This window comes from Nelumbo nucifera, chromosome 1 (assembly GCF_055504915.1).
Source record: "Nelumbo nucifera cultivar China Antique chromosome 1, China Antique-T2T, whole genome shotgun sequence".
NCBI classification, from domain to species: Eukaryota; Viridiplantae; Streptophyta; class Magnoliopsida; order Proteales; family Nelumbonaceae; genus Nelumbo; species Nelumbo nucifera.
In genome coordinates, this window is record NC_142649.1 from 131,215,456 (window position 1) to 131,242,191 (window position 26,736).

The following is a 26,736-nucleotide window of genomic DNA, read 5'->3' on the forward strand; positions in this document are numbered from 1 at the left end:
AGACCAGCCACTTTGTGCAAAAAAAAAAAATGCCAAAGGTTGGGACTGTATCCAGTCTACCCCTCTAGAAAGCTGGGAACCAACATTGGGTGATGAAGCATCATCATCATATTTTCCATACTAGAAGTAGGACTAGTATGTCATCCATCTAATATGACATTGAACCTCCAGATGAGGTTCAAATTTTGGATTCAAGGTGAAGGGATCTAACTGTATTTAGGGTTTGGTTTTCCTCCTCTCTCTTGTAACAACAAGCTGTTGGAGTCAAACTCAACTCAACTAAGCCTTGTCACAATTATATGAGGTTAGCTACATGAATTATGTTCCTCCATTCCATTCTGTTCAGTATTATATCCACTGTTAAATGATGGGCCCATGAATTGAATTATTGTAGGACTAATGTTCTTTTTTATGTATTTTCTTTCTTTCTTTCTTTCTTTTTTCCTGAACCTTTCTTCCTGTGATATTATAAACACAAATAGGAGTTCAGACTAATGTTCAACATCTTTCACAAAGATGACAAGTTTTCCTGCTATGCCACTATCACTTGCACATATTAGAAGTGTGGACTGATGAGTGCAAATTTATTGAAGATATCAAGATCTGGTACTTTACATGGTGGGTTAAGAATTAACCATGCCTCTTCAAAAAAGAAATCTTATGCATGAAATCACCATCATTTGCAGATGACCATCACTAAATAGTTGAGTACTTTAGAGAAGGGTCTCTTCAACTATCAAAAGAGAGCCACTTTTTATGAACATGGAACAGTAACCAATTACCTTCTATTGTAACGTTAAATGTGAAAAATGGATGACAGATAAGTGGATGTTAAAAAACTTGAATAGGCTAATACCATTATACCAATATTCCCATCGAGTGTCAGAAATGACTTAATCTAAAAAGTAAGTCCAATTGAGTTTTTGAACAGTGTGAACAATTTTACTTCATTATCCAAAAAACAAACCATTCAACAATAAGTTTCAACCATCAAAAGAAAGCCGCATTTTATGGGCATGGAACAATAACTGAATAACCAACTACCTTCTGTAAAGTTAAATGTAAAGAATGGAGCTAAAATGTCATATTGCTATTGGCCTAATGGCAGTATTTCCATCAAGCACCACAAGTGGTTTAATCTAGAAAGTAAAATCCATCAATTGAATTTTTGAATTGTGTTGAAGAAGAGGTGAATACTTCCATTACATTTGCAAGCTAGCTCATGTAGTCATGTAGTCCAATGACTTAACAGACTAGAGAAATTAAGAACTTCTGAAACTGTAACCCTGGCACATTCGCAATCAAGAAGATAAAGATTGAAAATAAATATGCTTGCTATCAAGAGGAAATTTTTTTCAACTGGAGACTTCCCTATACTACAGCATTCAACTGCATAGTTACATAAACCAATTTGACCTAATGCTTCTAGTGCAGTCTCACATTCATCTGTATCTTGAACTTTCAGTGACTCCCACCTAACACAATTGCTGAAACAGCAGGTTAATAGCTAAGATCCAGAGGAAGTAATACTATGGTTCACACTAATTCAATCTTGTAGAGGAGATGGGCCGAATGGCCCATAGGTTGTCATTTTATGTTATGTTTATGTTTTTCATCCGTAATGGGCCTTATTTTGGGCCCATACTCTTATATACTCTGTTTTGTAATTTCTTGCTCATCCAAGGGCCCCTCTATAATATTTCAAAGATTAAGTTAATAAAATGATTTAGAGTGTTAGAGGGAGATTAAGTTCGAACCTCTCTTTTCTAACTCTCTCATTGCCACCAGCTCCTTTCCTCTCTCAACTTCTTAAGCTTCTCTTGTTCTTTTTCTGGTTTTGTATCTAATCTCAAGCTGTTTTAGACTACAAGAAGGTTGTTTTCAACTTGGTATCAGAGCAGGACAGGGCTTGGCGTGACCCTCATGTGGTTCTAGTTCAGCCAACTACATGAGGAGGTTCTAGGGCTGAAAGCTTAAAGTCATTTGCCTGGTTCTTGGGGGTCATTGGAGGGTGCCCAAGTTTCTACACACTTGGAGAATGGTTCGGTGACTAGGAAGAATCAGAGAGCAAGGTGTTCAGCCTGATTTGAAATCAGAGAAAAGGGTGTCGAAGTTACCTTAGAAAGCAAGGTGTTCGGCCTGGTTTGAAGTTCAAATCAGAGATTCTCTTACTGTAAGTTTTCTCAATTTTTTGCTGGGTTATTTTCGTTGCTTGGGAGGGATGTTAAAGCATTCAAAACCCTCCTCCATTCTGCCTTACTGTTGCTGGACTGATTCAACTCAAAAATTTCTGGGTTATTTTGGAGAGCAGTTCGGCTGTTATTGGACTGCCAAGCTGTTGAAACTAATTTGGACTAAGTGGTACTAGTCTCAATTTCAGCCCAGCCTTTTTCTTGGACCTATACGAAACACTATTGAAGTGGTTTCTACTAGTTAACAGTAGGCTGTTAACTACTGCATACAAAGTGTTTAACAAAAGGTCTCTTAAGGACTATGGACTTTTTTCTCTCTCTCTTTGGGACAACGGTTGTTGGAGACCTGGAATACTTTGTGTTTGGGGGTCTGCTGGTTGTCCCTTGAAGGCTGAAATAGTAATTCTTACTCTAGAAAGAGTTGCCACCGAACTGGACTGTCACAGTTATCAAGACTGAACTGATTCTGTGAGCTAGTTGTTGTTGTCGATTCAGCTCAAACTAAGTTCATCAAGAACCCCAGTACCTTGGAAAACTTATTAAAATCCTAATTGGAGCCTTTACATGATGGATTTCTTGAACCTTGAAAGCAAGAATGTTGCTAAATATGGACAGGCTTTGGGGACCCCAGCCGATTCTATGTTGGCTGTAACTACAGTTAAACTTGATGGGACCAACTACTTGGCATGGTCGCAATCAGTGAAACTCCATATTTGTAGCAGAGGGAAATGGGGTTTTATTTCTGGGAGCAAGAAAGCTCCTCCAGAGGATGATCCATCTTATGAGAGATGGATGCAAGAAAACTACACAGTGATTGGGTGGCTTGTGAATTCAATGCAGCCACAGATTAGTCAGCACTATCTTTGGATGAACTCGGTTAAGGAAATCTGGGATAGTGTTGCAGAAACTTACTCCCAGAAGTTGAGTGTTGCCAGAGCCTACAAACTGATGAGTGATGTGAAGAATCTAAGGCAGGGGGAAAAGTCACTTGCAGCATACTTTTCAACCCTGAAATCTCTATAGCAAGAGATTGATTTGATAGAGGTTGTGACATGGGATACCCCTAATGATGCTGAAACATACAAGAAATTAGTTGAAAGGAACAGGGTCTTTGAGTTCCTGACAGGGCTGAATTCTGAATATGACATCACAAAGCAGAACATTTTGTCCAAGGAAGATGTTTCATTGTCTCAAGCATATGCTTTGGTCAGTAGTGAAGAGAGTAGGAGGCAAGTGCAGGTTCAAGGAGTCGGCATCAATGATCATTTTGCAAATATGGGAATTAAACCCAAAGGGGTTATAGGAGCTCCCAGTGGCACAGGAAAGGAGGTCGTGTGTGAATATTGCAAAAAGCCGAAACACACCAAGGACAAGTGTTGGAAATTGCATCCCAGTCTTGTCCCTATCCGATTCCAGAAGAAGAATGATAGTAGAAAGACAGGAAGTGCACATGCAGCCACAAGTACAGATACAGAGGTTGATTCTGCCAATACACAATTGGCATCCATGAAAGCTAAATATGAGAATTTGGAAAGATGATCAGCCAGCTTGAAGGTGTAACTTCATCATCCAATCCTTCTGTAAGTTCAGTCACCACCGCATTTGCTCACTCAGGTATAAGAGCTTCTGCTAACCATGCATCCACCTCAGGTAATCCCAAGACCCCTTGGATCATAGACTCATGTGCTTCTGATCACATGACCAACATTTCCACTTTGTTTGTTTCATATGATTTGCTTCCTGGTCGTGACAAAATCACCTTAGCTAATGGTTCTCTTGCCCCTATTTCTGGTAAGGGAACTGTCAAGCCTATAAACTCCTTACTCTTATCTTCCACTCTTCATGTACCTAAATTGAATACAAATTTATTATCTATAAGTAGCTTGACCAAGTCATTGAATTATTATGTAACATTTTTTCCTTCTCACCGTGTGTTTCAGGATTTGGAATCGTGGAAGGTGATTGGGAGTGGCCATGAAGCGAATGGAATATACTTGTTCGACACTCCTGGCTAATGCCTTGATTATCCCAAGAACGCTGCCCTTGGTTCTACTTCTTCGGAGTCTGTCAGTCGAATTTTGTTGAGTCATTGTCGCTTTGGTCATTTACCTTTTTCTGCTTTGAGTCATTTACTTCCCGAATTGTTTAAGGGAGTCAGTGTGTCTAGTCTCAATTGTGAGTCATGTTAGTTGTTAAAGCATTGTAGAAACAATTACCCTGTAAGAAATAAAAGATCTTCTTTTCCTTTTCATATTGTGCACTCTGATGTGTGGGGGCCTTATCACTTATCTTCTATGGGGGGCTACAGATATTTCATCATGTTTATTGATTACTTTTCTAGATTCACTTGGATATACCTAATGAAATCCCGTGATGAAGTTCCAAGACTTGTGAGGCAATTTCATGAGCTTATTTTAATCCAATTTGATACTAGAATTAAAGTTTTCAGATCTGACAATGCAAAAGAGTACTTTGAAAAGGGCTTATTCTTGTATCTCTCTGACATGGGGGTTATTCACCAAAGCTCGTGTTAGAACCCCTGAACAAAATGGAGTTGCTGAAAGGAAAAATGGACATATTGTTGAAGTTGCAAGAAGCCTTTTGTTTGCATCACATGTTCCTACAAGATTTTGGGGTGATGTTGTTCTTATTGCTACCTATCTTATAAACAGTATGCCATCCAGGGTTTTAGGGTTTAAATCCCCCTTCAATCTTCTTCATCCAGACAGTGATCTTTTTCCGATTCCTCTTCATGTGTTTGGTTGTACTTGTTATGTTCACATTCCAAGTACTAAAAGACATAAGTTTGAACCAAAAGCCCACAAGTGCATTTTCCTTGGTTATTCCCCCACACAAAAGGGTTATTATTGTTTTGATCCTAAGACTGGTACTCGGCATGTCTCTATGGATGTTACATTTGATGAACTTTCACCTTTTTATGGTTCCCCTCAAGAAGGACATTGTCAACAGGGGGAGAGATTGTCACAAGTATTTCCTCTTCCTCTTCCTGTCCCAATTGAGTCTCTTGACAAGCCTACATCCTCACCAAATGAACCAAAGGAGGATCAGCTACTTCATTCATCCTGTCCTGGTGCTCCTATTTCTTTACCTCCTCGTCCTACCCATAATCCAAAAGTGTACCAAAGGCAAAGATCCAAAAATGAGCAAGTTGTTTCCCTTACAACAGATGAGGCTCATACACTCCCAATCACAAATGAGATAACAGGTTCTGCTCCAACCCCCTTGGAACCATCATTCACAAATCTTGATGTCCACATTGTTGTTAGGAAAGGAAAGCGGAAGTGCTTTGCACACTGCATTTCCAAACACCTTTCTTATGATTTACTTTCTCCTTCATACTTTGCTTACCTCTCTTCAGTTGCTTCTAACTCTATTCCTAGGTCTGTATCAGAAGCTCTTGGGATTCCAGAATGGAGAGATGCCATGAAGTCTGAAATGGATGCTCTACACAAAAATGATACATGGGAAGTGGTGGATTTGCCTGAAGGGAAGGATCCTGTTGGATGCAAGTGGGTCTTTACCATTAAATACCGGGCTGATGGGACTATTGAGAGGTACAAGGCTCGACTGGTTGCAAAAGGTTACACACAGACATATGGGATTGACTACCTGGAGACCTTTGCCCCGGTTGCCAAGATGACATCTGTGAGAGTTCTCCTATCTCTGGCAGCTCACTTTGATTGGCCTCTTTATCAATTAGATGTAAAGAATGCATTTCTGAATGGTGATTTACATGAGGAATTCTATATGTCTCTCCCTCCAGGAATGTATGGGAAAGATATGCAAGGAAAGGTATGCAAGTTGAAGAAATCACTTTATGGCCTCAAACAGTCTCCTAGAGCCTGGTTTGAGAAATTTAGAGCTGCACTTGTTAAATTCGGCTATGTTCAGACACAGTCAGATCATACTCTCTTTGTGAAGAAAAGTGGATCTCTAGCAGTGTATCTCATTGTGTATGTTGATGACATTATAGTGACTGGTGATGATGCCTCAAGCATTCGAGCCCTTAAGTCTTTCCTCCGTACAGAATTTGATATTAAGGATCTAGGGGAGTTGAGATACTTCCTTGGCATAGAAGTTGCTAGATCCAAGGATGGGATTCTTATTTTCCAGAGGAAATATGTCCTTGATTTGTTGTCTGAAACTGAAAAGATGGGTGCTAGACCAGCTGCAACTCCCATTGATATGAGTCGCAAACTTTCAACTTCGGATGGAACATTGTTGGAAGACAAACGGGTCTTTCAGAGACTTCTTGGGAAACTCCTGTACTTGTGCATGACTTGGCCAGATATTGCATATGTTGTCAGTTGTATTAGCCAGTTCATGCATGCTCCCAGAGATACTCATATGACAGCTGCCGAACGAATTTTGTGTTATCTAAAAGGCAATATTGATGATAGAAGATCTACTTCAGGGTATTGTAGTCTGGTGGCTGGTAATGTTGTCTCTTGGAGGAGCAAGAAATAATCAGTTGTGGCCCGATCCTTAGCAGAAGCAGAATACAGGGCCATGGTCCATGGAGTCTCTGAACTGTTTTGGGTAAGGTCATTGATGGAAGAACTTGGGATTGATCGTGACAAGCCAATGATGTTGTACTGTGATAATCAAACAGCCATCAACATTGCCCACAACCCAGTACAACATGATAGGACTAAGCATATTGAGGTTGATAGACACTTTATTCGAGAAAGAGTCTCTTCGGGTGAAGTGTGTCTTCCATTCATCACTTCTGAAGGACAATTGGCAATGCTTCAGTATGACACTAGCAAACTGGGCATGATTAACATCTATGCCCAGCTTGAGGGGGAGTGTAAAGGAGATGGGCCGAATGGCCCATAGGTTGTCATTTTATGTTATGTTTATGTTTTTCCTCTGTAATGGGCCTTATTCTGGGCCCATACTCTTATATACTCTGTTTTGTAATTTCTTGCCCATCCAAGGGCCCCTCTGTAATATTTCAAAGATTAAGTTAATAAAATGATTTAGAGTGTTAGAGGGAGGTTAAGTTCGAACATCTCTTCTCTAACTCTCTCATTGCCGCCAGCTCCTTTCCTCTCTCAACTTCTTAAGCTTCTCTTGTTCTTTTTCTGGTTTTGTATGTAATCTCAAGCTGTTTTAGACTACAAGAAGGTTATTTTCAACTAATCTCAATTGATTGAGCCTCATACCTTGTATTGAACAAGAAAGTGACCATGAAGTAAAATATGCTTGCAAAGCAGACTACTTTTACTAAGGAAAACGATTTGTAAAGAACCAAACGTGTAGTTGAATGGTATGACAAAGAATATAGCATATCATTATTCAATCAATTAAGAGATCATGAAACCCCTCATTCCACTGGGTTCCTAGATAAATCATTTCTCTAGAGCATGGCTTTTATGAGAAGGCATTTCAAGAAGTGAACTTCTTTAAAGGATTGGTTCTCTCTCTTCTTTCCTAGATTATTTTTTTTAGTTCAAAAATTTTGAATTTATCCTCAATAGATGAACAGAGTAGGGATTCTCCTTTATTAGAATGATAATGCATTCCCCAATTCTTTAGTTTCTGGCCAAAATGCATGAAACTGAAAGAACAATGAAACTTTGCAAGATTTAAAAACACTTCAACATTCTTTGCACTAGGCAGGATTCAATTTATTGTTTTACTTTTTATTTCCATTTCTTGTTTGCATTTTTTATGAGTTGCATGACAAGATTGTCATCTGTTTTTCTCTAGTCTGTATTTTTTTCTTGACCAGGTTTTGTATTCCTATTTGAGCAACTCAATCAATTTCCCCAATGTGCAAATATTAAATTGTTGTTTTCTCTGAGCTTTAACCAAATCTAGATATTTTGTGACTAAATTTTTTTCATAATGCTCTACAACCAAATCTAGATTCTAGAATAATGGTCTGCACATAAAAGTCCAGTTCTACCAACATTGTGCTGACAGTTATACAGTTGAACTGTTTGGTTAGGAAGGTCCTTGAACTCCCCATTTAGGAAGGGCACAAGCTGACTGTCTGGTTTAGTACAATTTTAAAACACTAGTAATAAGCAATACAAATACAATGACTAGTTTTCTGTTTTCTGTTTTCTTGCTTTTCCATCAGAATCTAGAACTAGCAAAACTAGCAATGGTGCTTCAAAGTTGAATACAAGCCAAGTTCTACACTCTAACTATAATATGTCTATATCTATACTATTAAAAGTGTGAATGGGAATGTGGAACTTTTGTTTGGCTAAAATACCCCCAATTTTTGAATTTGGTCCCTCTAATTGTATGGACAAAAATGTAATTTGAATAACCACTTTTCTCTTCATTCAAATCCCTCTCATTAAGTCTTATATTTAAGGTTTTAACTCCCATTAACATTCATTGAATCCTATTCTTGACCAGAATACCCCTATATTTGAATTTGATCCCTCTGTAATTGTAACGACACAAAATGTAACTTGAACAACTACATTTCTCCTCTTTCAATTCCCTTTCATTAAGTCTTATATATAGGGTATTAACTCTCATTCTTTCATTGAATCCTATATTAATTAGCCATATTAAAGAAAAATAAGTGTGACAAAGAAGAAGTATTTTTATTGATGATAGAAATAAAATATAAATTCAAAACCAACCCAAAATGGAGTTGATTTCCTCTTTAGTGGTGAGTCAACAATTCAACCTTTTGGGTCAAATGTGTCAACCCTTTATGGCATAATTAAAAAAAAATTAAAAAAAAAAAGATAAAACACACAAAAGTATAAAAAATACAATTTTTTGTACAAAATATTTGGGCACATTTCTAATATTATATATTCATCTAAACAAAAACAAATGTGACAAATAAGAATATTTTTTATAGGCACTATATATATATATATATATATATAAATTAGAAACATATTATTTATCATCATCAAAAATTGCCATGTGAAAAACACATGCCCACTTACTAGCACAGTAATATGTTAAGAAAAAAGCCATTTCCATGAAAAATGTTAGAAGCCATTGGCAGCACTCAAAGGGTCAATGACTAGTAATTTTACAGAATTTGAACGCATACATATCACCATTCTCATTGTACACCTCGCTCCCTAAAAGGAGGAGAGATATTATATCATCTAACCTTGAAAACAAGAAGCCCTATGTTTAGAGAATCATGTTAACCACAAAACCCTTACAACTAACCCAGGTGACAGCCATCTGGTAAGTGTGAAATATTTGGAATTTATAGTCCTCACCAGATTCATGGATGACCAAAAATGCATTCTACTTTAAAAGGAAGGAGAATACCATGTTGTTTCCTAATTAAAATTAAAACCATTTTTCTAATTTATAGATCTAAAACTGTCTTGTTTCCTAATAGAAATGAAAAAGTTAATTTATATCCTTTAATCACAAATAAAATCTAATTTAGTTTACTAACTCAAATTAAAAAAAAAAAAAAAAAAGAATAGCATAAAGCATTTCAAGCCATTACACTTGTGTGGATCCCATTCTTTTGCAATGAAGCGTATTTTGAGGTTTTGTATTTTAGGTGTAACAAAAGCAAATGTTCTGCTATAGCATCACCAATAATCCCCACAAGAACATGATCCGTCTCTGAAGTGGTGGAATCGATTAATGTCTCTGACAATGATCTCTCTTGAAACAATCTTACAAATGAACTTGAATGCAGTATGGCAATCCACACATACACGAAGGTTCTTCTTCACCCTAATGGGAGCCCCCTCTGGAGTAGCAATCAGCCCAAAAGCCACTGCAAGCTTCTCACTGTGGTGGAAGAGTAACCGCTCCTTCTCACTTCGGTCTACATCATGAAGGTCAATCTCTATCATAGGCACATATCCAGCTTTACACATCAGTTCACTCAATTCATCAAGTTTTGCATATATTTCTGCAGTTCTGGAATGACTTCTATCCCCAACAATAAAAGCATGTACTTTGTCTTTCACTTCAATCCAACTCATCCCAGGCTCCTTTTTCACTTTGCTATCCTTCATCAGCCTTCTCACCTTTGCAACATTTTCCCACATGCCCACTGATGCATACATGTTTGCAAGAAGAACATGGGTTCCTGATTTCTCTGGTTCAAGAGTAAAGAGCATTTCAGCAGCATGTCTACCAAGTTCAAGGTTCCCATGGATCCTAGAAGCACCAAGAAGAGCACCCCATACAGAGGCATTGGCTTCAAAGGGCATCTTGTTTACAAGCTCAACTGCCTCATCTAGTCTCCCTGCACGACCAAGGAGATCTACCATGCAAGCATAATGTTCTTGCATGGGTTCAATGCCAAATTGCTTATCCATTGATTCAAAATACTGTTTGGCTTCAGCAATGAGGCCTGCATGATTACAGGCACAAAGAACACTAACTAGAGTTATATGGTTTGGGAATACACCCTCCTCAAGCATCTGATGGAACAAACTTAATGCCTCTCTCCCCTGCCCATGTTGAGCAAGTCCCCCAATCATCGCAGACCATGAGACTATCCCCCTCTCTGGTATCTCCAAGAAAGCACGGTCAGCATCATCTACGCTTCCACACTTAGCGTACATGTTAACAAGTGCATTTCCTGCAAATACATCTGATATAAATCCAGACTTCAAGATGTGGACATGTATTTGTTTCCCTTGTTCATATGCAGAGAGATTTGCACAAGCATTGAGGAGGCTACTGCACACAAAACCATCAGGCCTAAGCCCCATATCCAGCATCTTCAGAAACAACTTCAGGGCTTCCTCACCTTGCCCATATTGAGAATAAGCTGTGATCATAGATGTGAAAGAGGCTACATCTCCAAAAGGGCATTCCTCGAAAATTCTTGTTGCATCTTCTATGTGGCTACATTTTCCATAAGAATCAATAAGGCTGTTTACAACATAACTATCATATTCAAATCCTGCTTTCATAGCAAGTGCATGGACTTGTTTAACCACTTCACTGGCTTGCAAGACAGCAGTGGATTTGAGGATAACAGATAAAGTGGTCCGGTTGAAGCCAAATCCTTCTTTTAGCATATCTATAAAGAGAGAGATAGCTTCTTTGTCCTCCCCATTCTGTGAATACCCTGATATAATAGCATTCCATGAGATTACATCATGCTCTGGCATCAAATCAAACACCATCCTGGCGTCATGCACTAAAGTGCACTTTGAATACATATCGATGAGGCCAACACTCACAAATGTATCAGACTCAGTATCCATTTTGATCAAATTAGAGTGTACTTGCTTGCCCAATTCTTTCATTCCAATTCCAGCACAGGCTTTAAGAATGCTTGACAAAGTGAACTTATTTGGAAAAGTCCCTGCATCTTTCATCTGTCCCAGTAATTCCAACGCCCAATCATGACATCCATGAAGAACACAACCAGCAATAGCAGCATTCCAAGAAACAATATCTGGTAGGGCAATATTCTGAAAAATTGCCATAGAAGCCTCAAAATCTCCTAGTTTCGAATACATGTCCACAAGTGCATTGTTTGAGTATAGATCCGAATCATACCCAAGCTTTACTAAATACCCATGAACTCTCTTTCCTTGACTATAATCCTCTGATCCTGTGCACGCATTCAAGATACTTGACAAACTAAACTCATTAGGTTTAGTTCCTTCTGCAACCATTTCCTTAAATTGATCAACTGCTTCTCCATAGCAATCATTCTGTACATAACCAGAAAACAAGGCATTCCAAGAAATGACATTCCGCTCAGGAATCTCATCAAACAGTCTCTTACAATCCTCGAGCTCTCCGCATTTGGCATACATTACAACCAAAGTATTGGCAACAAATACATCGGACTCGTAGCCAGTGACAACCACAATCCCATGAATCTGCTTCCCTCCCTTCAAATCCTTTGTGATCGAGCATGCTTTGAGAACACTCGGAAATGTGAATTCATTGCACTTAACACCCGATGAGTGCATCTCAATGAAAGCTGACAACGCTTCTTTGCCGAACCCATTCTGGGCATACCCAGATATAAGAGCAGACCAAGAAACCAAATCCGGTTCAGGAATTTCGTCAATCAGGTTGCGAGCGAAACAAAAAATCTGACGTTTTGAATATAAATTGATCAAATGATTGCGAAGTGCGGTGTCTTCCGAAAACCCAGATTTGATTATGTGGGCATGAATTTGCATTCCTTGTTTGAGAGACTTGGAGGAACTGCATTCTACTAAGAGCTTAGAGTACACGTTGGACGTCGGGGTGAAGTGACCTTTCTCTATCAAGCTTAAGATAGCTTGGGTTTTTTCTCTGCAAAATATAGCGTTGGTTTGGATAAATTTGGCAGCGTAAACAAGTTGAGAAAATGGAGGAAAGGATTTTAATAGCCGATAGAAACGCTGGTGCACAACCTTATGGAGGGTATTGAGCCGCCAAAGCTTCATCATCCATAGTTTGGTGTCGTTTGTCTTCTCATCCTGACCGCCATCAGTGTCCTACTCTAATTCCCTAAATACAACCATCACTCAGGTCCACTTCTACTGACCCTTCAACTCTTCTGCTAACCAATTTAGCACCGACTCAGATGATGCTAAGGCACGACGGACGACCAAACCAGAATATAACTCAGACCACAACAGCTGCCAATAATAATGCTCTTCACCCTACTCGCCCCTTTGTCACCGGGCTAGTCGTTGGGCCCGTGTGGTACACGAATGTGATAAATAAGTCTATGCATTAATGGATGACAAGCATAAGTATGCAGTTAGTGTCGAGGGGATCTCATGCTTAATCTTTACATGCTCTTGGTTTATTCGACTACCTACCTCCCCTCAAAGATTAGTTAAGCTTTTGGGGGAGTGACATAAAAATACACCAAAAAGATGAAAAATCATACTAGGTAATTACAACAATGCCATAGGCAATCCCCCCATACAAAATACAAGCATTGCCCCACCCAAGATACATGCTTGGATGCTCGGGTGACGGTTGTAGGCACAATGGATGGCACTTGATGGCGCGGCGAAGAGAACACTTGTGATAGTCTTCCCCACTCAATTCAATCTTCATCCTTGAAGATAGGCTTCTGCTTGTGGCTCGGATCTACTATTGATGAAGGAGGGTTCTTTTGCTGCTCCACGAACTTTGTCTCTTCCAAGGCCCGGGCATAAGGTTGGGTGGAAGGCTTTAGGGTGTTCTTGATGGTGGGAAAACCTATGAATAGTTCCTACGTTAAGTCCTTGTCTGGCTGTTTCAAGGTAGGATTTTGGATGTTTTGATTTGGTGGTAGGAAAGTCTTTGGCCAGGGCTAGGTCAAAACGATGGTTTGGATTTTTCGGAGATTAGCTCCCATGATGATTTGTCCCCCAAGGGTTGTTCCTCACAAGGTTCCTATGAGGATTGGTTGGATCAATGTGGTGGTGGAAAGGACACCTAAATGGTTTAGGTGGTACTCACTCTCCCCGACGATGGTGATGGCCTTGGGTCTTCCAGGAATCTTCTCTCCAGTCGACTTGTGGTGCTGACGTTGGTGTTGGTGTTGATGTTGATGTTAATGTTGACGTGGTGTTGGTGCTAGAACGGCTTTGGAGGAGACTTCTTCTTGGTGACAACTTCCCAACTCGTTAATGTGCTGATGTAAGATGATTGAGAGGGGGTCTTCCTTGTTGACACGACACTGGCTTCATGGTTGCTTGTTTCTTGGTACAATTGTAAGGCTTAAAGCTACTTCCTATGTATTTGCAGGGCTGATGTTACGGGAATCATGCAAGGGGAGTGCTCATCCAAGATAAGTAAGCTGTTGATGTATGGCATAAGTGCTGCTTCCACCTGCGTGAAGAAATCTAGTCTAAGAACAACCTGAAAATCATCCAAAGGTACCACAGATATATTGATGGGTCATTTCCATAGTCTAACTTGGAGCTCTACTCCACGAGCCTTGCCTTCTATTGCTTTGGCCCCAGAGTTGACAGCCTTGATCCACCTTGTTTGTTTGGTGGTGGTCAAGCCGAGTTGCTTTGCCTCCGCAATGCTAGATGAAGTTGTGGGTGGCCCTAGTGTCCACCAAGGCTTGGGTTGGCCTCCCGCCGAGGGTGATGTCTATATATTTCAACCCTTTATGGGCTTTGGTGGGTCGCTTGGATGTGGCATCTTTCTTAACCATGGCATTGACGAGTTGAAGGGTGCCTACTCTTGGCGCTGCTATGGGTTTTTCTTCATCACTCTCTTCACTGTCACTGAGTTTGGCGATGAGGGCATTGATTTTCTTTCATGTTGGACAGTCACTCATCCAATGCTTTCCATTGTAAATGTAACAAGGTGCTGGGAGAGTAGTGGGTCTCCTAGTGTACCGGTGGCCCTGATAGCTTTGGGCTCCTTGTGGCTTCTTCCCTTGTTGGTAATCGTTAGGTTTGTCAGCGGGCGCTGGTTTCTCCTGTGTAGAAGTTGATTTTTTATCTCCCCCACTCAAACTCATGGTACGTGGGCTGGATAGCTTTTGGTCTTCTTGGAGCTCTACTCCACGAGCCTTGCCTTCTATTGCTTTGGCCCCAGAGTTGATAGCCTTGATCCACCCTGTTTGTTTGGTGGTGGTCAAGCCGAGTTGCTTTACCTCCACAATGCTAGATGAAGTTGTGGGTGGCCCTAGTGTCCACCAAGGCTTGGGTTGGCCTCCCGCCGAGGGTGATGTCTATATATTTCAACCCTTTATGGGCTTTGGTGGGTCGCTTGGATGTGGCATCTTTCTTAACCATGGCATTGATGAGTTGAAGGGTGCCTACTCTTGGTGCTGCTATGGGTTTTTCTTCATCACTCTCTTCACTGTCACTGAGTTTGGCAATGAGGGCATTGATTTTCTTTCGTGTTGGACAGTCACTTGTCCAATGCTTTCCATTGTAAATGTAACAAGGTGCTGAAAGAGTAGTGGGTCTCCTAGTGTACCGGTGGCCCTGATAGCTTTGGGCTCCTTGTGGCTTCTTCCCTTGTTGGTAATCGTTAGGTTTGTCAACGGGCACTGGTTTCTCCTGTGTAGAAGTTGATTTTTTATCTCCCCCACTCAAACTCATGGTACGTGGGCTGGATAGCTTTTGGTCTTCTTCCTCTGACTTCCTTAAATCGACTAGTTGCTCAACCACTACCATGGCTGTTGCTAAGTCCTTCACCCCACGCCGTTGTAGTTCGAGCTCCACCCATGGTTTGAGACCATCCATGAAGTTGAATAAAAGGTCCTTGTCGGACATGTCAAAGATCTCAAGGGTCAGGGTTGAGAACTCTTGGACATAGTCGTGCAATGAGTCTTGGTGCTTCAAGTTCTTCAGCTTTCTTCGTGCCAAGTACTCAACATTTTTGGGGTAGAATTGTCGCTTGATCTCTCTTGAAACCAGCCCAGGTGTTGAGGGTCCAAGTGCCACGTTCAATGTCCCGGCAACATCTACGCCACCATAACATTGCAATATCATTTAAATACATTGCGGTCGTGTGTACCTGAGTTTGGTCATTGTGGATGCCAGTCGCGGAGAAGTACTGATCAAGTTGCCACAAGAAATTTTCAAGCTCCCGAGCAACTGAGTATGGAGTTGGTTGGCGCACCTTGATGTGGGTGGATGGAGCAGATGAAGGGCTGATGGAATTAGCCATGGCTCTTTTCATGATTGTCAGCTCAGCCCTCATCTCATTCAATTGAGCTTGGAAACTGTCCATCATGCCTTGAAGGCTTCTTTGGGAGGAGCTAGCTTGTGACTATTGCAAGGTGTTGTGGACATCTCGGTGCGCTCCGTGCAAGCGGCTTTCCAGCTCCACCACAATAATATTCCTTATTCTCCACAGGGGGTCCACCACCTGCTTCAACTTCAAGCAGTCGATGACAAGCTTTGAATCACCCTCCAACAAGATTAGACAATCTCTGAAGTTGATAGCTTCCCATGCTGCCTAGGCCTCCGATAGTTGATAGTTGAGAAACCGATACCGTAAGCTTTAAGGTTGAGAGTCTTGCCTTGGTGATCCCATGCAATGCAAGCAGTAGCACAGAGACCATCTTGATTACATGAAGCGTCAAAATTAATTTTGATCGACCCTTCTTTACGGCTTTCTCAAGAAATGGGACCAAATTTTACAAGTTTTAACACCCTCTTCTACCATGGCACAACATTTGATTTCCTCTTCATACATTTTAGCTTTCACAATAAGAAATGGGGGGCTAGTAGTCTTACTGTTGAAGAACTTGTCACTTTTGGCTTTTCCAAATGAACGAAAATAAAATAACAATCATTTCTCTAATCACATATTCCTGACTTGCACTTTGAGTCATCACAAGTTGATTCCACCATTCTCGAATAGTCAAAACAATTCCATTAGGCCCACTAGGAACAATTCCCATTAACTCCCACACTTGCTTGGCATAAGTGCAACTAATAAACAAGTGATCTAAATTTTCCTCTTCCCCACACTGACAGCATTCAATATCTATATTAAAACCTCTACTAATAAGCTTGCTTTTGTAGGGAGTTTACCATTAAGAACTAAGAACAAGAAAACCTTCAGTTTATGGGGGAGGTTAAGCTTCCATATTTTCCTTGACTGGTTATCAGTCGCCCCATTAACCCCATTGGCTTTACTCTCCTCCGTGTAGGTGGAGTTGAAAGAGAATTTGCCTGTTGGAGTGAGTTTCCAAGCAAGTTGATCTTCCATGTGGTTTGAGGGAATTAAGATAGGCTTTATAGTATTCCACACCCGGTTATGGACTAGGGATCTAATAATCTCTTCTCTTCGTACTTTTCTATCTTGATCAATTACATTGCTTACAATCAAGCCCATGTCATCAATACCATCATGATTAACTTCATCACTTAGAGGGTCATTTCCTGCCCAAGTGTCGGACCAAAATTTAATTTTCTTGCCATTGCCTACATTCCACCCCATGCCCCTCTTTATTAGATCAAGGGTTGAAAAAGATCCCCCTCTCAGCCCATGAAACACCCTTTTTCGGGGAAGCCTTCATAGAGAAGTGTTATTCTTCAAATATTTACTAGAAACTACTTTAACCCAAAGATTTTCACAATTATTTAGGATCTTCCATCCAAGGTTACCTAAGAGAGCTCTATTAGCCCATTTGAGATTTTTAATGCACATCCTCCTCCAATTAACAAGATGGAGGGTTTTTTTGTCATTTGCCTTTGACCATATAAAGTTTCTTTGCATTTTTTTCCAAATCATCTATAGCATTGTTTGGGGATTTTGAAGGATCCCATGACATATTGGGGAATCATATAGGCAGTTGAGTTGACAAGGGTAATCTTACCCATAAGAGAGAGGGAGTTTCTTTTCCACCCAACTAGTCTTTTCTCCATCTTTTCTCTAATAAATTTAAATAACCCTTTTATTACTCTTCCCTCAATAACTAGGGCTCCCAATTTTTTTTTTTTTTGCTTTTTGAATCAGGAGTAATTTTAAGAATTCTATACATAATCCTCCTTGAGAAGTTAATTACCGATTTGGCATAATTTGGGGCTTGACGAGTGTATATAGCAAACTTATCCAAAATTTCTTTGGTTTTTAGTCAGGAATTAATTGAGGTCTTAGCAAAAATGATGCAGTCATCAACAAACTATAGGATAAGAATTTTAGGCCCATCCCTAGAAAGTGTACATCCAATGAGTTTTTCCCCTTCTCTAACTTCTTTCTCAAATTTTTTGGTGAGAACCTCCACACATAGCACAAAAATATAAGGAGATAGAGGATCTCCCTGTCTGATCCCTTTGGAAGCTTGGGTTGGTTGGGTGGAAATCCAGTGATAAGGAGTTGAAAAGAAACAAATCTAATGTATTCCATAACCCACCCAACCCAAATCCCGTGGAATCCAAATTTGATGAGAACTTTCTAGATGAAGTCCCATTCTAGCCGATTTACTTTTTTTCTTTGTCATAGTATGGATCATTTCGTGAGCTATGAGGATATTGTCAATAATCTGCCTATTAGGAACAAAGGCAATTTGATACGAGGAAATAATAGAATCCAGGAATGGCTTAAGTCTATTAACTAATATTTTTGATATGATCTTATAGATGACATTGCATAAGCTTATGGGTCTATAATGATTTACATTCTCATGACTGTTAATTTTAGGAATCAAATTGATAAAAGTCCTATTGAGAAATTTATTCATTTTTCCCGAATGAAAAAAGCTTTAACTTTACTACAAACAGATTCCCCAATTTCTTTCCAATATTTCTTGATAAATAGAGCATTAAGCCCATTGGGCCCTAGGGCTTTCATGTCCTTTATAGAGAGGAGGGTATTGTACATCTCTTCGTTAGTAACCTCCAAAATGAGCCCATCATTCATAGTATTATCAGTAACACATTGGTCAATTTCCTTAACAAAGAAATCTTCCTCCCAGACTCCCACTGATTTAAATCTTTCTTCATATTTCTTATAAAAGTGGTATTTTAAGTCATTGTAATCCATAATCCAATCCCCATTATCATCTTTAATTCTGGAAATTTTATTTTTATTTCTATAGATAGTTGCCACAGTGTGTGCAAGAAAGTATTATTTCTATCCCCAAGACCCAACCACTCAATTCTTGATTTTTGGGCCCAAAACACTTCTTCCTTTCTGAGGATATTATCTAACATTTTTTGGAGGGCGATCTCATGATTAATCAGAACTCTATCATTTGGTTTCTCATTGATCCTCCATTGCACCTCCAATAACTTTTCCATAATACCACAACTTGGACCAAAACACCACATGGCCTCAAACCTAAATGGTTTTGGACCAGCAAACATAGGGGCCTTAGTATCAAGTAAGAGAGGGGTGTGATCCGATGGTAAATAAGGGAGGTTTAATAGCTTGCATTCATTAAAATCACACCTCCATCTTGAGTTACAGAGAACCCAATCCAACCGTTCATGTGTATAGTTGTTCTTCCATGTAAACTAACTACCACTCATATCATTAAACATCTCATTAAACTCTTTGGTATGACTGGGGAGAACTGGTCGGCCAATCTTCTTATTTTGAGCTATTTCATAAGGGTCACTTCTTTCGTTTTTCTTTTTTCCCAAAACAAAAGTAGAATTTTCTCGATGTTCACTCTTTGGAGTCACTTTTATGCTTTCTTTGCACTATTCAAGAACAAAGCATCTAAATAAGACACCATAGTGGAACACTAGAGCATAAACAAGGAAACCATAAGGATACATAACCCAACACCAAGCTACAAAAAAGAAAAGCTTTCATAGTAAAATCATATTTTCATCCAATACTGCCATTCCTTCACCATCAATACAGCTTTGATTTCACTAGTAAATATACTCGATGCATCTTGTCATTTTTTGACAAACTTCTATATAATAAAGTGAATACTTGTCTTCGGTTTTGTACTATTCATAAAAATTTAATCCAAATACTATATATGGTATATGGTTAATACTAAGGTTTTAAAACTGTCATTCATTTGGAAGGTTGGACAATTTGGCATGAAAAAGCAGTCATAGTACCGTCCGTTTCAACCCCCAAAAGCAAGCAATTGAATTATCGACCTGTTCAACCCGGACAAGGATTTTTGGACCAATTTTTATTTTTAAAACTAGGAATGTATGGGACCGTTAATCTGAATTATTTCAAAATTTTAAATTATTTATATTAGGCATTTAGGTTAGGATTTTTATTTGATTTAATAGACTTATCATATTTTATATAGAGAATGACCCCATACTAAGGGGCAACTATAGTATCATTTAATTTGATATTTACTATTTAACTATAAAAAATTAAATTAGAAAAATTAACATGGGTCTTACATCTTTGTAATTAACAATCTATTCTGACCTACTCTGTTTGAACATCACTATTAATTTATGTTGTTTTTAATATGATTTAAGAGATTAAATGTTGTCTTTTTGATATTTACTATTTACTTGATAAATTTATTTTTAAAAGGTAAATTAGGTTATGCTTCCAAAAAAGTTAAATCTAGTTTGCAATTAATGAACTATTTCATCTAAAATAATAAAACTCATACTAGTTGTATTAATTGTTCATTTATTTTTATTTTATCCATTTAATATTTTGAATATTTTAAGTTAAATTAATTGTTTAGTCGTTACTTCCGAAATGGTTGTGTTTGAATAAAATTCAATTACTACTATAACATTTGAAGTGACCCCTTTTTAGAGATTAGGATGCTGCATGTGTGAATTTTAAGAGAGTGGAGTTGTCACTTTTTTTTTTTTTTGTGAGTGGATAGACCTTTTTTAAGAGTGGGAGTTTAACCTCTTCTAAGATTCTATCTATTGAAATTTTAAAATGCCATGTGTCTGAAGGGTGGGGGGCTGTTGCTTGTGGATTGGACCTTGCAATGGTGGTGAAAAATAGAATGTTGATTCTATGCTTCTCATTTACCCTATTTTGTTATATGTTTTGAATTATAGTCAATTAGTTTTACATAAGTTTATATAATCTTTTGTTACTTTTTTTATTTATTAGTTTTAAAATTATGACTTTTAATTTTTATATATGTTCTATTACTTTATTCTTTAAAATTTATATAATTTTCTAATGTTTATTTTTTATTAATTAGTTTTAAAATCAAAACTTTATTTTTATATTTTTTATTAATATGACATTGCTTTTTATTAATTATTTATCTTATAAAAAATTAATATTATTTATATTATCATTAATTTTTATTAAAATTATATAACTTTTTATCATTTTCTATTACATTAGTTTTTATTAATTAGCTTTAAAATTAAGATTTTTAATGTTTTATAGTTATTATTACCATTTTATTATTCATCAATAGCGTAAATCATCTCACATATTGTATGTAAGATACATGAAATCAAAACACATAATATGGACTGAACTACGCCATACTTGTTAGAATGCCTATAGAGTGTGGTATGATTCACATGGCCCATTTTGTCGAATGCAAAACAATTATTCTGTTGTTGTGTGGTTAGGGGTGGCAATGTTGACCCCAACCCATTTGAACCATCTGCTTATAAATCCACCCATTTAAGATGTGGATCATTATGGGTCGAGTCATCCATTTGGGCCAGGGGAAGAGGGTCAAGCAAGGTTCAAAATATATCAAGATGCCCCTATGCATCGGCAGGGGCGTATTAAAAAATGGCAGATTTTTAAATTTTTAATTTTTTTTCAAAATTTGGTTTTGAGCCTATTTTTAATTATATTTTGCATTAAATAGATGTTGGTTCTTGAAACACCTGTAAATAGGTGTATCGTAAAGCGCCCGATACGATACAACATGATATTTGAACCTTGGGGTCAGGGTGGGGTTGGGGTCAAGGATACCCATTGGATTGTAAAGGGTTAGGGTCAATTGGGTCGAGGGGAGGATTGAAACTCTTAAGGGAAAAGGGTTAGGCTAGGTGGAGTCTCGACTGCATTGTCAATAGATGGCGATCAAAACCACCAGTGATTTTATCCTTTCTCTCTCTCTCTGTGTTTCTTTCCTTCTTCTTCTTCTTCTTCTTCTTCTTCTTCTTTTTGCTTCTTCTTCTTCCAAGGGGTTGGGTTTGCATAGTATCTCTCTCTCTTCTCTTTTTGTCATGGCATAGGTTGGGTTTGATATCATATTTGCACTAGATTTGGTTCAAACCTAGATTTGTGTTAATCATCTTCATCTATTGAAGATAAGGTGAAAACAGATCTATCCACTGTTTGTAAAGGAAGAGATTGTCTTCCTTTGTGAAGACAAATCAAGGTTCGCAAAAACAGATCCACCGCCTATAAAGGAGGAGATCACGCTAGATTTGGTTCATCGTCTTCCTCTGTGAAGACAGGTATGGGTTTCGCAAAACATATTCATTGCCTGTAAAGAAGATGGAATCAGATATATTTTCTCAAAAATTATTTTTGAAAATTCCTATTAATTAAAAAATGATGTGAACTTCTATCAAAAAATTTCTACATTTTTACATTTTGTTTTCTTGCATTAAAAAATTCAAAAAAATCTATACATTTTTGTAATTTTCCTACATTTTTTTTTATATTTGGTTTCTTGCATTTTTGTTATTTATTTGCATTTTTTTGCTTTATTATAATCTTTGTTGTTTTTTCTTGCAATATTATATTTATCCAATTTTTATGTTTCATGTAATTTTTGTATTTTCTTTGCATTTTATCATTTCTCTAAATGTTTCATAATTTCTTTTGTTTTTCGTAGAAGTGGGTCAGCGTGGGTTATGACCCACTAACATCAATAGATATGGGTGGAGAATGGGTTGGAGGGTCATTATGAATGTCAACCCACCCATTTTCCACCCCTACATGGTGTGGATTCACACAACACACAAAAACAAGTTTTACACCATTTGATTCATTGATCCGAAATTCGGTGGACAAAACGGTTTAGTTGCGGGTCGGGGGTGGGGGTTCTAAAGTACCATTATATTTAGTCGGGTCGGTCGGGAGTTCGGGTGAAACCGACGGACAGTCGGATGAGGATAGAGGCAAATCCGTACCGAATTCGACGCGTTGGCATCCCTAATAACGCACACGAGCCACGAATCAACAACATTGAATACCATAACCGTCCGATGGATTGATCACCCATTCCAGATCTATTGATCCCATCATCAAAGTAATTTAACCGACTCAGTCGGTGGTCCCTTGCGCATGCAATAATTCCACACCCGCTGCTGTAATTTCTCTCCATCGCTAAAAGAATACTCTCTCGTTCTCTCTGTGACACGCAGACATACTGAGCTCTCCTGTTCCGAGCAAGCTATGGAGGAATTTGCGGTTGAAGATACAGCTCAGTTGATGGAGGCCGCTTCAGATTTTGCGTATTATCCCGGTATTGATTTATATGAACTTTGTTTAGCTTTATTGGATATTGAAGGGCTGAACTTTATTTCATTCATCTATTTATTAATCTACAGGCGTTCAGAATGATGCTTCGGCGAAGGAATTTCTTGACCGGTTTCCCCTTCCAGTCATAATCAAGTATTTTCTCCACTTTCTTTTTCCTGTTTTGACCTTCCTTAAATTTTTGGTTTGTTCTGCCACAGATGGCTCTCATCTACAAAATCAGGCTTCTATTTTAAAGGGTTGGAGTTTTCGTCGCTACATATGGTTTTCTTTTAAGGGGTTCAAACAGTATAGGAACATGAATATTGTATTTTCACTAGTTATGAGAATGAGAGGTGTAAATCAGTAAAGTAGATTATCTGGAGCTGCTTTCAATCCTTTTATTTAATTTTATTAGTTTTATACATATATTCTTAGTGCTCTGTTTGTTTTTAGTGCAATTTCATTTGCACTAGTACAAGTGCAAGGGAGTGCAAATGAGTAAATTGCAGATTTTGGTTCACTTTTGATTTGAATTTTATATTATTTTGTTTCAGGTTCCATTTTACTTGCTTTAATCTGCAAACAAACAGAACAAATTAAAACATGTAACAAAATTAAACCAAAATTTGAACTTAACTCATTTGCACTCTTATACTTTTGTATCAGTACAGATAAAATTGCGCTGTAAACAAATGAGGCCTAATGAAGTGGTCTGGGCCGAATTTGTTGGTGAAATGTGGGATGTAGCTTGTTTTTGTTGTTGACAGTGAGGGTTATTTTCCTATTGTAGGTGATAAGTTTTTACCACCTATTAGTGAGAATGAAAGACATAAGGTTTCCCTGTACATTGAGATTCTGTACAAGGGGTATACATCAAACCACTCTGATATACATCAAAACACAAATATGGCTTTACAAAACGAGTATTGTATGGTTTTCCTTTGAATCTAGTATTTTCCAACCACGAGCGTAGCATTTCTTTCCCCCCAAACAGCCCAGAAAGCTACTGCTGGAATGATGCATGAAACTTTTAATGTCACCTGGGATGCACATCTCCACCCCAAACAGATTTAACATTCTTCTCCATATCCTGTAAAAAAAGTCACAGTGAAGCAATAGATGGGCTGCTAATTCCATATTGCTACTACACAATACACAACCTGGATCCTCCACTTCTATACCCATTCTCATCGGATTCTTTCTAGTTAATATTTTTATTTGGGGCTTTTTAGTAAGAGATTGTTTAATGGTCAGGGTGATGCACTGGATCAGAACCTTCTACTCTTTTTCACAGTTTTTCTTTGATGATATATGGAGCAATTGGGAGGTGATGGCTAGGGAGTAAATGAAGGAATGGTGGGATCCATCTAATGGACGCCAAAAAGGTTGCCGAATGGGTGGGCGAATTTCAAAAATTTCCTACCTTCCTCCAACTAGGAATCGTATTCCCTAAATTTGAACCATAATCGAACCAGATCTAAACCAAAAGGTAAAAGGGAGGATTATACCTGATCCGGAGAAGCAGTATCTCCCAAAGTTGGTGTTCACGCCCAAAGAAGAAACCAAGATCCGCTCCTGCTGAAGATGACACAGCTATGGATGGAACGGAACCAGCAGGTGCGTCCTACACACTGGATCCTTCGCAAGAATCCTCTGGAAACTCTGAACACCGAATCTTCTTCAGTCTTTCTTGCAAGACTGATGTCAAGAACTGATTTCTTGACTTCCTATTGTTGCAAAGATCGAATCTTGCAAGAGTGAATGGCGGCGGCAGGAGGAGAACTCCAGGGACGAAGATGGCTAAACTGCTTTTCTTCTCTCTGGAGTATTAATGAGATCTAATCTCAATTCGCAGGGAGATTTCTTTTACACACCCCCTGGTTCGAAATCTGATGTATTTCTGTTGTTTTTCTCCTCCTTTCTTCTTGATTAAGAAACTTCCTAATTAGGAGTTATCCCAATCCAAATCTGTATTTGGATAGGGGATTATCTTAATCCTATCTGCAGATTAAGTTAGTTTACTCCTGATCTTATCAGGAGGTTACCAGATTCAAATCTAATTTGAATTTGGTCTCCTGGAGTGGATAAGGTTAAAGACCCAATCCTTTTACTAACATTAATCTCAGATTCGCCCCATAGATGGGTGATCATATCAGCCCAGCTCGAGATGGGCTTTTGGCCCATTATATGTTCAGTGTTTAACTAGTTTCCAATCTGCTGCCCAGTTGGGCTTCTTTGTATGGCGTGGGACCCAAGCATTGATCTACACACCAACCACATGGGTTCGGCCCAGCCTTTAATACAAGGCCCAGCCGAATTCACTAAAAAACTCAGTGAACCCCTGAGTCCATCACATGGACCCTATGGGCCCAACACTTACATTAAGTGGTCCCTGGGCCAAGCCATCTTATAAAAACCCAGGGACTGTGGGCAGGTGCAAGATTAGCCCATCAGGTACTATCCTAAATGGTCTTACACTTAACCTCTCAGCCCTTAATGATCAAGCACTGCCCGACAAGAGAGGACCTCTCCCTCGGCTGCAAGGAACAGTGCCGCACTCTCCACTCACATGGATCCCGGGAATTAAAACCATTTGCAAACAATTCGAAATCGTACATATATATATATAAATATTAATTTTGCAAAACAAAATTCCAACGATTAAAATCAACTGCCGACAGTTTGGTTTCCATCAGAGAGAGTGCATTCCCGATCATTACCCTTTGTCCGACAAAGGGGCTGATCCCGTCACTATGATCACCCACTCAGATGAATTTTCAAACTGTCCCAACATACCTAGGTTTTGACCCCCATCTAAGGATCTCACTGATTGGCATATCAAAGACAGCCCGATCCGACACGTAGTGAAATGTCATAATCGAGTCTAGGGGTCAGGTGTAACTTTCCAATTTTGCCCATCTATCTCCAAGGTCCAGGGCAATACTGGAAATCTGGTCCGGTTCAAGGATTCAAGTAATCCCATACTGCATGTGCCTCGGGTCTTACCCTGGTGGCTGAGACAGGCATCCCAACACTTGGTGGCACACCAGTATCAGCCTTGGCAGGATAAATCTCCCCAGACTTATCCAACGGCTGTGAATATTTAAAACTAACACGAGTCTCTATAAGTGTCCAGTTTTAGGGTCTTATACAGAATTAAACCAAACAACATGAATCAAACATGCACTTTATTTATTTCCACTAAATAACAAAAGTACATCAAATCGGATTGAAGCTAAGGGCATACAAAACTGTCTAACAGTAAACTTATTGTGGAAGTCTCTTTCTAAAGTTTTTTTTTTGATAGATCCTCTTGTTAAAGATTTTGTGAAGTTGAACTTTGATGGGAGTAGACAAGGCAACCCAGGTCCCTCTGGAAAAGGAGGGGTGATGAGAACAAAGAAGGACATGCCATTGCTTTGTTCTCGGGTTCAATAGGAGTTGGGGATTCCATTAGGGCCGAATTAATTGCTGCATAGCAAGCATAGTTTTCAAGGCGCCAAGGTGAGGCTAGGCGACAGGGGGGCGCTTAGTCGCCTAGGCGATGGATTTTTTTAAGTAAAAACATGCATCCTAGGGTAGTTCCTTAGGTTCCATAATTGTATTTCCTTAATAAATATCCATAGTTTTCATAAGAAAAGTATACATTTCATGTTGAAGTATAGAAAATCAACATATTCCAACATATTCATGAGAAGAAAAAGAAGAAAGAAAAGAAAATTAAAAAAATATAGGGGCTGAACCCCTATTTCTGTTATAGGAAAAGAATAAAAGA

The 26,736-nt window shown here is 38.7% G+C and overlaps 1 protein-coding gene and 1 pseudogene across 3 annotated transcripts in view; one reads left to right on the forward strand and one right to left on the reverse strand.

Annotated features, from left to right (window-relative positions):
• Window positions 1–9,579: 9,579 nt before the first annotated feature.
• On the reverse strand, window positions 9,580–12,890 carry LOC104608164 (pentatricopeptide repeat-containing protein At4g13650 pseudogene; annotated as a pseudogene). 2 transcript variants are annotated; one of them, XR_016080152.1, is made up of 2 exons: window positions 12,551–12,889; window positions 9,580–12,449 (listed from the first exon to the last, which is right to left on the reverse strand). The product of XR_016080152.1 is annotated as a pentatricopeptide repeat-containing protein At4g13650 pseudogene, transcript variant X2 (transcript). The 2 variants fall into 2 exon arrangements; XR_016080151.1 differs by having other exon boundaries at window positions 9,580–12,890.
• A 9,040-nt stretch (window positions 12,891–21,930) lies between these two features.
• Window positions 21,931–26,736, forward strand: part of LOC104608165 (ARM repeat superfamily protein) — a 98,680-nt gene continuing 93,874 nt past the window's right edge. The window contains exons 1-3 of the mRNA XM_010274060.3: window positions 21,931–21,949; window positions 22,865–22,965; window positions 23,051–23,114. Coding sequence (XP_010272362.1) covers window positions 22,896–22,965; window positions 23,051–23,114 — 134 coding nt within the window. The 5' untranslated portion in view covers window positions 21,931–21,949; window positions 22,865–22,895. The remainder of the gene's footprint in view (window positions 21,950–22,864; window positions 22,966–23,050; window positions 23,115–26,736) is intronic.